General features: G+C 38.2%; 1 protein-coding gene across 1 annotated transcript in view; it reads left to right on the top strand.

Moving 5' to 3' along the window:
- Positions 1-13822, top strand: part of agbl4 (AGBL carboxypeptidase 4) — a 259679-nt gene that overhangs the window by 173219 nt on the left and 72638 nt on the right. The window contains exon 6 of the mRNA XM_061033500.1: positions 6913-6952. Within this exon, the coding sequence (XP_060889483.1) occupies positions 6913-6952 (40 nt within the window). The remainder of the gene's footprint in view (positions 1-6912; positions 6953-13822) is intronic.

Here is a 13822-nt window from a genome sequence, read left to right on the forward strand (position 1 = left end):
TGTGTGTGTGTGTGTGTGTGTGTGTGTGTGTGTGTGTGTGTGTGTGTGTGTGTGTGTGTGGGTTTCAGCTGTGAAAAGATGCACAGAAGGGTAAGCAGTGACTCAGATGAGAGGCCAGATGAGGTAGACAGCAACGATGAGATGAGAGGGCCAGAGGACTTTGGAGGATGAGTCAGGTTGTCGAAAGCCATTCTCTCACTCACATCCCCATCAACCACCGACCCCTGCCCCTGACCCTGGGTATATGATAGGGAGACGTTTTTCGCATGTGTGTGTTTGTGTGTGTCAGTGTGTTTATGTCACACAGGGGACAGTAGTGGAACTGGATCAGGATGCTTTTTTTTTCCCTGTATGTGACCTCATCAAGAGAGCAATACTGTAATACCGGGATCACAGCACAGTGCAATAATTAATGCACTAAGCAAGCTGTCATGGCAACACTGAATTTACGCAAAAGATCATAAACTAGACATGCAACATTAAGTAAACAATTAAGCCATAATGTTTTTAATGTGAGCTTTATGTTAAAGCTTTCGCTCGTACAAATAAAGTGCCAAGTGACAATGGTCATCTTTAACATGTGCTTTTATTTTGAAATGCCCATCAGACATTGCAGGGTTAGGTCACTAATGACTTAGCAGGTAAGCCACTGTTTGTGCTCTGTTGTGAATGCAGTAAATGGCTAAGAAAGTGCATTTCATTCAGCCAAAGAAAATCATATTTTGGACCCCTTGTCTTGTAATTCATGATTAGGATCTTATAATTAAGAGATCTTTTCTCATTATTACAAGATCAGGATCTCATAATTAAGAGGTCTTTTATTGTTATTACAAGATAAGGATCTCATAATTACGAGATCACGGTCTCATAATTACTTGATTTTTTCCGCATTTTTAATGCACTTATAGGCGCTGGCAATAGAGTTGAAGGTGGTGCTGTAGCATCCTCTAAAATCAGGCCAAATGAAAGTCATGGGCTTATGAAAACATTATAACTCATGTTTATCACTGGGATATGTTCATGTGATTGTTTTTTGACAGTTTACTATAGTAGTCTGTAACTTTGCACTTGCATTGTTATCAAAGTAATGGGAGATGACTCGTGATCTCCTTATTATGAGATAAGGGGTCCAAAAAAAAAATTGGTGAATGCAATGCACTTCCGTAAATCTGCATATGTTACTGCCTTGTATCCATCACAGGCACTTGAATCTTACTTACCAAACGAGGAGAGACACAAAGCAAATACCTTAGCACTTTCAAACAAATCTATAAATACAATGATTTAGTGATGAAGCTTTTGATACACTCTATGGTTTACATCTTTAACTGTTTGGGTCCCATCGCTCTCACTGCACCATTTTCCAGCCACATCAGACACTTGCGCTTCAAAAAAACCCACTGTACACTACTTGCACTGTTGCACAGTAAGCAACCGGCTGGTGAATGCAGTCATTGGGTAGCTAAAAAGCAGATATTTCCCCCAGGAATTAGTGCAGAGCAAAATGGAGCTTAAAGGGGATCAATTATTGGACTACATGTATTGGTTGCCTGACACATGAGTCCAAATACAGATCACGTTACTAATCATCCATATATGCTGTCTTCTAATTAGGGATTTTTTTGGTTTACAAGTTATTAACTTGTTTACAAATTTACAATATCATCCTGAAGGTGTATTTCAGTGTTGTGTTCATGGCTTATTTCAGCCTTCACCAAGTGACACAAAACATGGTATCTGTAATGCATTCCGTGTATTTGTCATTACTATTTGCTAAGTCTCCTAATATTACAATCACCTATACAAATAAAATATATAAATTGTATATTTCCCTGCTAATGCAAGATGTTTTTTGTGATAGTTCTGCCATCCCTCAGCTTCATTATACACTTTCTGTAAACATTTTTTTTAAATGTCACAGTCGTTGGATAGTGGCTGCGCCAGTGTAATTTAGCTATATTGGCTCTAAATACATTTTAAATGATGGCTAGGATTTTGGTTGCTCTCCTCTCCTGCTCCTCCTTCTCCATATCTTCTCTTTACTTCTACTTCCTCAATCTCTCTTTTCTATTTGATAACAATCAGCAAATATGAAAAGTAAATTCGGGAGGAAATGTTGGCAAATGGGTTTTGGGTAGATTGTGCATGAATATTTAATTTGGCCATAAAGGAAGGGTTTAGTACATTAATGGGTTTTCCTCTGCTGTCATTCGATTTGACCCCCCCACCGGGTGCATTCTGCTATCTGGCCTCCTGATTGGTTTTGTTAATGACTGTATTTATACTGATCAGAACATAATGATTTTTTTAGGGGAATGGAGGTTGTCAGACTTATATTAGAGGGATTTATTAAAAAGAAGAAATAATATTCGAGTAATATTCAGGAGAGACTAATGGAAACGAATTACATATGCGTCTGATATATAGCCTTTATAAAGAAACGGAGCATTTTGTCTTTAGTTCTATGAAGTCTTTGATAATTGCATCTCTCCTCTTATGAAGTTAAAGATTGAGCTGTTTCAGGACCTGCGCTCATTAAACATCTGAAAATAGAAGCACTGATGCAGGCTTCCTTGTCAGGTTACTCCCCTGCAAAATAAAACTCAATTATTCTCCCATAAAACACTGAAGCTATTTTAAGATACTTTGGGGCTCCAGTCCCTTTGTCTACCAGCATTGTTTACCATTGTGCTGGCCACAGAGCCCAACAGTTGGCAACAAGCTGGCTGGTTGGACTACCTTGACAGCTGGAGTGTTGTCACCTCTGGATCCCGACAGCTTTCCTTGTTTTCTGACCTTATAACACTTTAGCTGAAAGCTTCGGCTTAGATTAAACTCTGGTAAAAATCTGTGTATCACACCAGTTTTGCAAATATGATAATAATATAATTTTTTGGAGTACTTTATAATGTGGCCTACTGCATCTAGTCAGTCCAATTATTATCTGTCATGCTGTGAACCATAAAGATGTATAGTTATGTTATTCATATTATTTATAAACTATGGATCTCTGCACATTTGATTCAGTTTTTACTGATGCCACATCATTTATATTGTTTTTATTGACCTTGTTTTTTACTAAGAATTACCCTTTTTGCATTGACCACTATTGCAACGGTCAATCATGTCTTGTGTTGTCTTGTGTTGTTGATTGTGTGTAAAAGAGGGCCGATTCATTCACTGTAAGCCAAGTCTACCTATGTTACATAAAGTAACTTACCTTACCTCAATACCAAATAAATACATCAAATCATTACATCCTAGAGTAACAATGCAACAGCCACCCAGAATGAAATCAATCTTTCAATCATTCCGTCAATAACAAATACTCACTTCAGTTAGTTTTGCAGTGTGTGTTGTGTCATTATGGCAATGGGGGAGACAGTGGACAGCCACTTTGAGTCTGGGCCGGCTTCAGCCAGGGTGTGATCTCCAGCTTTTGGCTGTATTTGATAAAGATTAATTCAATCCAATTTTCTGCCCCGAAATGCTTTTGCTAATGTTATTCTCTGTGTGTCAGATTCCCTGCACTCTCTCTCTATGTGTGCATGTGTCTTGTCTGTCTCTCGCCCTCCTAAGGAACACTAAGCACTTTATCCATGTTGAGGGCTAACAAAAGCAGCAGAAAGAGAGAGCAGTCGTAGAGTGTTGTAAGTCTCCAGGACTGATTCATTATTTGTGGATAAGTACACGCAGACTGAAACACACTGAGACGTTTTATCTCCTGTGTGTGTGTGTGTGTGTGTGTGTGAGTGAGTGAGTGAGTGAGTGAGTGAGTGAGTGAGTGAGTGAGTGAGTGAGTGAGTGTGTGTGTGTGTGTGTGTGTGTGTGTGTGTGTGTGTGTGTGTAAACATATGTGATTAATAGGAACATTTTCTTTGTTTTTGGTGTATTCATTTTATCATATCCAAGGACTATTTCCAAATTGTACTTTTTCTGTCACTCTGCTATAGTTTGACTTGCAGAGGCGTGGAGAGACCAGTAGAGGGTGCTGTTCATTTTAAGTGATAATTCAATCAACCTCTTGCATGAAAAGAGACTGAATTTGCTTTTATCATTTAATTTAATTTAATAGTTTGTTGAAGACACATAAAATCCTAATCTTTCAAAAATTGATTTACAGAAATAATTTAACAAAATAATGATATTGAATGAATTATAAATAATACTGAGTAATAAGCCAGTGAAAAATATGTGAACTGATAAGGGATTTTCTTATAGTTTCTGCTGTAAGTCATGGTTCACCAAAGAAATGTGTTACACTAACATACAGTTTGTTTTACAGCTGTTTCTGATGTCACTTAGGGTTCTAATCCATACTTCACCCACTGCAGCTCAAATGAGAAGTATAGCAGTTTAAACATTTCTCTTATGATATTGATTCCTGCTGTGGCTCCGCATCAGACTCCTCAGGCTATGGTATCAGAGTGTGTGTGTGGAGTTGTGTTTATGTGAGGGTTGGAGGTTAGAGGTGGAGGGCATATGTGTGTAAATGTGTGTGAGTATATCTAGTGGTGGACCTATAGGATCTCCACTTGCTCTGTTGTCTCATGTTGTCACAGTGACCTCTACTGCTTACATGGTGACCCATCCCTGAATGCTTACCTCCCCCACCACAGGGCATGCATCAGAGCTTCCCAGGCAATCTACAGCCCATAGTGCTCTAAGAAAAATGTTTCACTGAGGAAAAAAAACGCTGTTAATCCTAAGTATATATCACCTTGGCGTCATACTCACTAACATGTTCATGGAGACTAGGAGCATCTTATTTTTTTCTCTCATCTTGACGTTGAAATGACCTTCTCCGAGCGACAGCACAAGCCTCAGTCGGCATTACTTTACGCAAATCTCAAAAAAGTCCTTCTCTGCATTGAGTCTCACAACAATTGCAATAAGTTCCCTTTTTAAAGCAGTAGAGGGGACTCATTAACATTAAGCTTTGTTTTAATTTAAGGTCTAATGCCTATTTTTTAAGTCAGCAAAACATTTAAATGCTTTTTAATTCAATTTATATATGGAATAATTTTTTTGAGGCATGGAAATGTCTTGAAATTACCACTAGTGCATTAAAATCTGCTTTCTTGTTGTCTTTCCTATAAAAAAAAACATTTTGGAATGGGACCTTTAACAGATCTTATTAGTGTGCAGGTAAACGTACAAGGACCTAGTGACACGGGTTAATGGAGCTCAGCACATACGGCACTAAGAAGGGCATGACCAATATGGGATTCAAGAGACCGTTATCAGGATTGATTTGGAGGGAAATAAATTATCTTTAATGTTTAGCTTTATTGGGGCCAATTTAATCAACTTAAAATACATTTTTTTCACTTGGTATATTGCATAAATATGACCATGCAAAGGTTCTCAGAGGGCTGTTCTCTTAAAAAAATGTTTTATTTAAAATGTAACAATGAAAGATACCTTGTAACAGCTGTAGTTGGAAGTACACCTGATATACGTCTGCTGAAAGAATTAGGAGTTGAGCTCTATTTTGGATCTATAATATAATGTCTGATGAATAACTCTATGATGACTATGATGTCCCTGATCATTTTTGAACATGAAATGCAATATATAAGTGTACATACATACAGGATGAACACATTTTCACTGACACACCAAACACTCTGCCTTTCATAACTTATGAAAGTATTCTCCGTTTTACTTTCACGTCCATCAAGCACTTGCTTGAAACAAGATACATTTTTTTTCATCATTGAGCACATTTTCTGGCAAAATGATGCTTACTGTTGCATTCTTTATAATAACCACAGTATGGGTAAAGTCACATCTGGAGTTTTTCCAGTGTTGCCACCTCTGGACCAGTTTCCTCTCATATGGTATAAGTCCCTTTGAGTGAGAGCACGTGATAAATACTAATCTAAGTGTTGAATAGCCTATCAGAGAGTCCCACTCGAGGCAGCACTGTGTGTGAGGAAAGAAGGACTCAAGGAATAAGAGTCACTTTACTTATTCCTCTCTACAACTAGTTATTGATATAGTGCTTGAATATTAAAGCAGTGTAGTACTAAAAGCTGGCCTTGACTGTGACCTATCAATCCTGTTTTACACAGACACAGCGCACACATACACACAAACACAGACCCTTCATCCTGTCTTAGCATGTGAAGATGTTCTTTCCTGTGAGGGACTGCTAGATGAGGAGAGTTGAGGTGATGATAACTGCACTATTCAACAGTCAAGTGCGTGTGTATCTGTAAGTGTGTGTGTGTGTGTGTGTGTGTGTGTGTGTGTGTGTGTGTGTGTGTGTGTGTGTGTGTGTGTGTGTGTGTGTGTGTGTGTGTGTTTATGTGTATGTAAGAAGGCAGCAGGTTAAAGAGAGGGGAAGCCAGCTAGCACCTCCTCTAGATCCTCCTCAGCTGCAGGAGACATCAAGTGTAAAATTGCACACACTTTCAAACACACTCCATCGAACATCATGAGGTCACATTTACACACACACAGACACACAGAGTGCTGGGGAAACTACTTATAGTAAAACAAACTTTTAAGTTCTTCACAAAGGATGTTCAAGTCCACCAAGAGTTACCTTAACCTTAAAGTAAAGTCTGGTTTTGTAATAATCCTGACCCTGCATGTGTCTTTTGTTGAGGTTGCAAAAGACAAATAACGTAATGCCATTTTTTCAAGAGTTTAAGGAGCTGTTATTGGCAGTATTAAACAGGATTGAACAGAACAGTACATTTCAAAATGACATAATAAAAAGAGAAATAAGGTCAGGACTACAAGTGACTACAACAGAGAAAACTAGACGAATATAGTGTAAGTTATATTGTTGTTGTACCGCATGCAAGAATTAATTCATAAATTTCATGTCATTTATGAAAATTGCTGATTGATGAAGATTTTGCCTAAGATTTGTCTAAATGTTGTATCTCTTTGTTTTAGCAACAACGGCGTCTGGACCTGTTAACCATCACCAACTTTGGTAAGTGCATGAGATCTTTTTAACTTTGTTTTGGCTACTCTTCTTCGTCCACACTTTACCATTGGCACAAAACCTTTCTGAGATGCTGCAATAGGCTGCTCAGCATTGGTACTTTTCATGTTTTTATTATAGCATAATATTGCTTTGGCAGAAATATGCCAGGAAGGCACACAACTTTTCTTCCCCTAACACACTTTTAGCCACCAAAAGGGGTTCCAAGCTGTTTTCTGGATGCTATTCTTCCTTTACACACACATGGTGCTTGAGGTCAGGAGGATCACCCTGAAGCAGCAGTAACATGAGCAGCTATATGCATGTTAAGGGACGCTGTCTTACGGTGCATTATATTAGATGAACTAATGCCTTGGAGCTTTTATAATGGAATATTCTGGAGCTCATGAATTCAGTTGTAGTCACACAGGTCAGTGAGGCAAGCGTGTGCCCTAAAGCATTATGTATTTTTACATATCTATTCATATTATCATTCGGATTGTATTTTGACTCATGACTTTTTATTCAGTTATTATTTGGCAGCTTTTGAGTCATCCTTGACTGTCATATGTCACATACTGTCCATATGACTGAACACCTGTGTGCCTGTGTACGGCTATGTTTATTTGTCTGTATGTCAAGCGGTAACCTGAAGTGTTGAAATATGAAGCCAATGCACAAGTGTTGAAATATGAAGCCAATGCAGAAGTGAAAAAAAAGCAGCTGCAGTTCCTCGAGTGTCCCCAAAAGTAACATACAAACCTATTCAAAAACACAGATTTTGACAGCAGATAAAAATATGTTCCTGGTTCAAAAAACAGTCTTGGTCTGATCAGCTCATGTCCTTATTGGCACACACTGTATGGGGTGTGACTTTCTTCATAACTCATCCCTTTTGATTTTATGAAGAAAAATAATCATTCATAATAAAGTGCGTGGTTGACCTAACTTACGGGCGGGCTCGTTGTAGCTGTTGGTCAGGAGGCTTAAAACGCTGTTCAGCTCAGGATCTTTGCCTGTTATTATTAGGTTGACCAGATGTTAGGTTGAGATAGCATTTCCAATATGGCGACTGTCATCGAAGGGCTTCAAACGTCCCATCTGTAACCAATGAGAAGGGACTAATTCATAGGTCTGGGAAATTGTTCATGGGGTCTGGGAAATTTTGATTAGTGTTTCTTACGACTTAATCATAGATTAAACTAATGTTCTAATCAATGCAAACAACAAAAACAAATCATTCCACTCCTGAGAAGCTGTAATGTAAATGCTTGAATCATTTGTGCATAAAAACATTGGAAACACTCAAACTATTAAAAAATGTTTTTAGTAGATTTTTATATTCTGTATACGAGAAGAAAAATATATTCTGCAAAGAAGTGTCAACAGTTTCAAATCTGCACCCCAAACTTGTAACATGTAGCAGTTAGACACACACATATGGAGCTCCAAGTTTGACTGGTTGTGCAAACATGTCACAAAGTTGTTGTTAGAAATCTCTGCCGTCTTTTAGTGAAGAAAGGCAGCTGTGAGAAGGAGGGATCCACTGAGATGGAAAGCAAGGAGAAATCTGAAAACTGGGGGAGGAGAAACAGATGGGGACGGTGAGGAGGATACAGAGACCCATATGTCTAAAGTATCTGGATGATCTAATGTGCTTTGATTAGAATAATGCATATGTGAGGCTCATGTAAACCGGGTTAATTTAGCGGATTTATTTTGCAGCTGTTCCTCAGGCCCTGGGCAGAGGCAAGTCTCAACCCTGCCAATCACATTTCGACAGAGGGCAAACAGAGGGGGAGAAAGAGGGAAAGAGTGTGAGAAAACTTTGTAGCAACACCATATATGGTCATGTTAGAAAGGGGGGAAAGATTAAATTACATGTAAAATGATGCAGTCATATTGTTATCTTACAGTTATGTAAATGGAGGTTTTGATATTCATTATTATTAGTTCTGTTTAAAGGTGTTTTCAGAAACATAAAATAAATGCTATGAATAATTAGTTCTACATCTTGCTGTATCAGAAATCTACACAAAACCATACAAAGGATGAAGACCAGAGAAATGTCATCATCCTATAGTAATGAATGGATTACTTTGAGTTGAGTAATGACAATAGACTTTCAAAGTTTCAAAAAAGAATCAGAAGAGCGTTGACCTTTCCACTGCCATTATGGTTTGTTGAGAAAAAGATTTCTAACGCTAACACAAGTCTTACATTTTGTACTTTTTGTTTGTCTTTACAACAACAAAACTACATTTGGGCTTTCGTCATTTGTGATGCACCCTTATGTGAATAACTTTCTGTTTAGCATACATGCTAAGGGTCAGTCACTTTTTTTTCTTTTGTCTTTACATGGTTTAAGACTGGAGCTGCAAAAGAACATTTGGACAAGTCACCCAGGTGCCGTGTGTGTAGCTGTTTGGGCTTCATTGTTGTTTTGGTAAAGGGTGATTTTTTTTTCTTTTTTCTAAGACCAATCACTCTTTTCATTCACTCTTACAAAAAGGTCCCATCCCTGGAGGGCTGCAGAGATATCTGTCGTTCTGCAGGGATCCCCACACCTCTTTAGAGAAAACCTCTATTACATCAGTCACGCTTCATTCACTGACAAAGACCATCTCAACAAGCTACTGTTGGTGTTTGAAAGTGGCCACTTCCTGGCATTAACAATGTTCACGAAGAATGACCTTTATGCAGCTATCAGGAAAGTTTTTCCAAATCGTAAAGATTGGCAATGCATAAAATTTTAGTTTCTCTAGTTGGGAATTACTCGATAGGACTTTGTATTTAAAGCTCTTGTGGAGGAAGTTTTGATTTTTGACAATCACCTCTGTGAACAAACAGGTATCTTTTATATTTGTCTTGATCTTGTCCTGTAGGTCTACATGCCGAGGTTGTCTTTAAACAGTCGACACATCACTCTCCATACGTCTTTAACATGGAGAATGTAAATAAAGGGTCGGCTTGTGTAGACAGAATTAATTACAGTCTGTTTCATTAACAGGTAAAACTCCTCACAGGAGCTTTAAAGTAAATACGGGACCGGTAAAGTATTTTTGGGTAACTACGTACATCACTTGTTGGTCTCTTTCCTGAAAACTGCTCCAAAAAGTGAATGTCCTTAAAATTATACACATTATTTTAATCCAATATTTATTGTCCTTGATGGTTGTTTATACATTTTTTGTGCAAGGTGATAACAAAAAAATGCCCTTCAGACATAATACTATTAGACTCACTGTGATGCCACATTTAAATTACATTTATACATTAAAAAAATGTTCTTTAAAACTTCACGTCTCTTTGGATGACCTTACAGGATATTCCAGTAGTCACAGCAGGAATCCTCTTCCTATTGGGGTTAAGTCAACACTCATGAAGGAGTCCTCGCTGGACTGAAATAGCTTTCAAATATTCCTCACTGAAAGGTTTCTTTCTTTGACCGGCGTGGGGATCCATGTGCTGTGTAAGTTATTGCAGTTCATTATTCAGACTGTTGTTACGTGTGGCCTTGAAGGGAAGTCTATTATATTCTTAACTTGGCAGACATATTTTATCCTGCCCCGCTGCTTATTACTATTCACAGTTGGTGAGCGGACATGCACACACACACACTCACGCACACACACACACACACACACACACTCACGCACATACTGGACATGGTGAAGGTTATTATGATGGCTGTATGAAGAGCAGGTGAGGCTTTCAGATGAATGACTCTGATGGGGAAACGCATGCAGGACACCCTCTCCTTCTGCCGGCAGATTAAAGGAGTTTCTGCTCCCTCGCTCCCGTTCTTATTCTCTGCTCGTTTCACTGAGCATCCCTCATTATCCATTATCATTTGTGAGTGATCTTATTTATCACATCTCCTTTGTCCTCTTATTCCTGCCCTTTTGTCTTGTATTATTCCCTCCCTCTGTGTGTGAGAGAGAAAGAGATTTGATACGGATTGTGCCCCTGCTGCTCTGTTGGCTTCTTTCTCTTATGGCGTTCATTAGCTCCTTCACACTTACACATGTATTTATTGTATTTATACATATGATATATATGTACATGATGGAGTAAAAACAACAAAAAACACACATTCTTAACTCTGTCTTTCTCATTTCACACACACACTGACTTAATCCACCACGCAGACCCACTCAAACCTCACTCGGTCCTCTTTAATTGCACACTTGAGCAGTGCACGGCTGCATCTGGCTCCTGTTGAACACAGCCTGACATTTCAGACCGCTGACCTTTCCAGCCCCGCCACAACTAAATAATGATTAGTCCTGGCAACTGTTCCAGCACAGCATTAGCCAGGTACGCTCACACAAACACTCATGCACGCACAGGTGCAAACAGACGCAAACAGAACAACAAAAACACCTGCGCTGAAGGCTTTGTCTTTTCACAGTGAGAAAATGGGGTGCAGACATTGATTTGAGAGGCCATTGTCATTCCTTTAGTTTATCGATTAGATTGTCCTTTTCCATATCTGCAGTCAGCAGCCAATAAAGTGTTGTTCTAAATTAACTCTGCTCGCCTCTGTTTAGTTTCTCCTCTCCCCTTTATGCGTTCTCAGCATTACAGCGGAAAAAAAGGTCAATCATATTCATGAGATCTGGGCAGATTTGAGAGGAAGGCTTTGTACGAGTGTGTACATGTGTGCACACTTTTTAGGGTTGTGCGCAGCAGGAGGAATAAAGCACCATGAAGATAATAGACAGCTCTCAAATCTCTCCTCACTTTCTTCTTGTTTTACTCCATCACTTCTCTCTTCATTTCTCGGCTCTTTCTGTCCAAACACAGTAGGAAAGCTTCTTTCTCTACAGATATTCGTTGTGTTTTCTGCTTTGCTCTTTTCAGACACACCACAGTACATGTCTCAGAAGTCAGAGGTCATTATATTGTAGAGCAAACTCCTCTTCCTAAAACACAGAGTCTTCATTTCTTTCACTCAGTAACATGTTGGGAAAAAATGCAAATTTGGTCTGAATGCTCATAAAGTGAACAACGAGTCCAACAAAAAGTTAGAAGATGATGGTAAAAATTAAAATTATTTAAGCTTAATTTTTTCCCATGGATCAACCTGATAAGGACATCTGACCCCAAAGCAGGTCAAAGACAGACTTTTTTTTCTGAAAAGTGGAGCAAGCAAAAGAGGTAGAGGATGGACTTTTCTCATAATTGGGGAGTTTGTAGACAGGCCATGTTTTTGAAACACTAACATGGTAAAGTGTATTTTGCATAATATGTGACCTTTCAAATTTTGGACATATTCCCTAAAGTAGTTCTGTCAGAATGCGGAAACTTTGAACATTAATAAAACATGTGACTTAAGTTGCATGGTGATGTATCACACTTATCCTCCACTGCAGGAAACAGTATGAAAACCTGGCTTTAGAAAAACAAACCCTGTTCAGGACTTTATATTGTATTAGCCCAAGTCGAGCGCAGAGAGAGCTTGTGTGAGTCCTTTTAATAGCCCTTTGACAAACCTCCTCTGTAAGTGTTATAGGTCTTGCTCCCAGACCTCTCTTGTTTTAGTTTAAGAAGTAAAAGATTAGTTTTTGTTGAGATATTGTTTATTTAAGGAAAAATATAAAAAAGCTGTTCAATCTTTAGGTAAAATCATCTCTTCCCATTATTTATACTAGTTCATTGAACTACACGGCAAAATATGTTTACTCAGTCTATTAGAAACAATTCTAGTAATTCCTCATGAAATAAAAATGAATGATTGGCTATGAAGTGTTCTAGAGTAATCTATCTTCAGGTAGGACATTGTCTAACCAGCTACAAAATGAAATACTGCTTAAGGTTCATCATTATCTTATGGAAGTAGGCCTGATGAATTAAATTATAAAATTAGTATTTCTGATCTATTTCACAGTTCCGCTACAGCTAATGAAAATCATGTTTCTTACAAAGACGGCACTTACAGTTGCTCAAACTGCTCAGATGAGCAACAGTTATTAAAACAAACACACCATTTAAAAAAACAAGGAGCTTGGGAAATTGGTTTTGCTGTTGATATATAAAGACAGTCAGTCATCTGCATTGTGTTTGTTGTCTGCCTAACTAACTTCTATTGGCCAACTAAAAACAAGTCTCCTTATTACTGAGAGGGAAACAAAAGAACAAAACTTTGTGGTGGAAATAACTAATTCTGTATTAAAACTTAAGCACATGTTTTAGGGATATCTACAGTATAATTAACTTAGTAATAGAATCCTTCAACTGTTTTTCCTTTTAGGATGTTCCAGAATTTTCCATTTGCCCAACGTGTTTCATAAAACAGGCTTTACTTGGAACTTGGGGTCAACTTGTCTTTCTTCTACTTCCACAATGCACAAGCTTGGCCTTCGCTCAACCATTTAATAACTTCTCTTCTTTGAGATGAAAGTCTCAGGGTCTTGCCATCCAAAGAACACAGTGTTATTTCATGTACTTTTGTCTTTGTTGTGGTGCTGTTGTGTTTTTGACCATGATTTACTTTTCTCTGCCCTCTTGCAAATATGCTCTCACAGACTTCATATAGAGTCATATGTTGGTTAGGTTTTTCACTGCAGCCTCTAAAAACTAATCTCGAGCTCACTTCAGAGACAACCTGGGGAGATTATTTTAACTTTATACCATATTTATTATCCGACCATGAATCTATCTTTTATTATTCTTGCAGATAAATTAAAGTTAACTTCTTCATTCTATTCTTTATGGTTCTGTCATGCTCTCATTTCATCCTCTTCAGTCTCAGTTCTGTTTGTGCACTGATATTTAAGAACTTTTAGCCATGCTCTCTGCATTTCTTTGAAATGCAAAGTATGACCTTTCCCCTCCTTTTTAAATATGAACAAAGTGTTTAAACTCTATTTTGCT

The sequence above is a fragment of the Labrus mixtus genome, chromosome 3, assembly GCF_963584025.1.
Source record: "Labrus mixtus chromosome 3, fLabMix1.1, whole genome shotgun sequence".
NCBI lineage: Eukaryota > Metazoa > Chordata > Actinopteri > Labriformes > Labridae > Labrus > Labrus mixtus.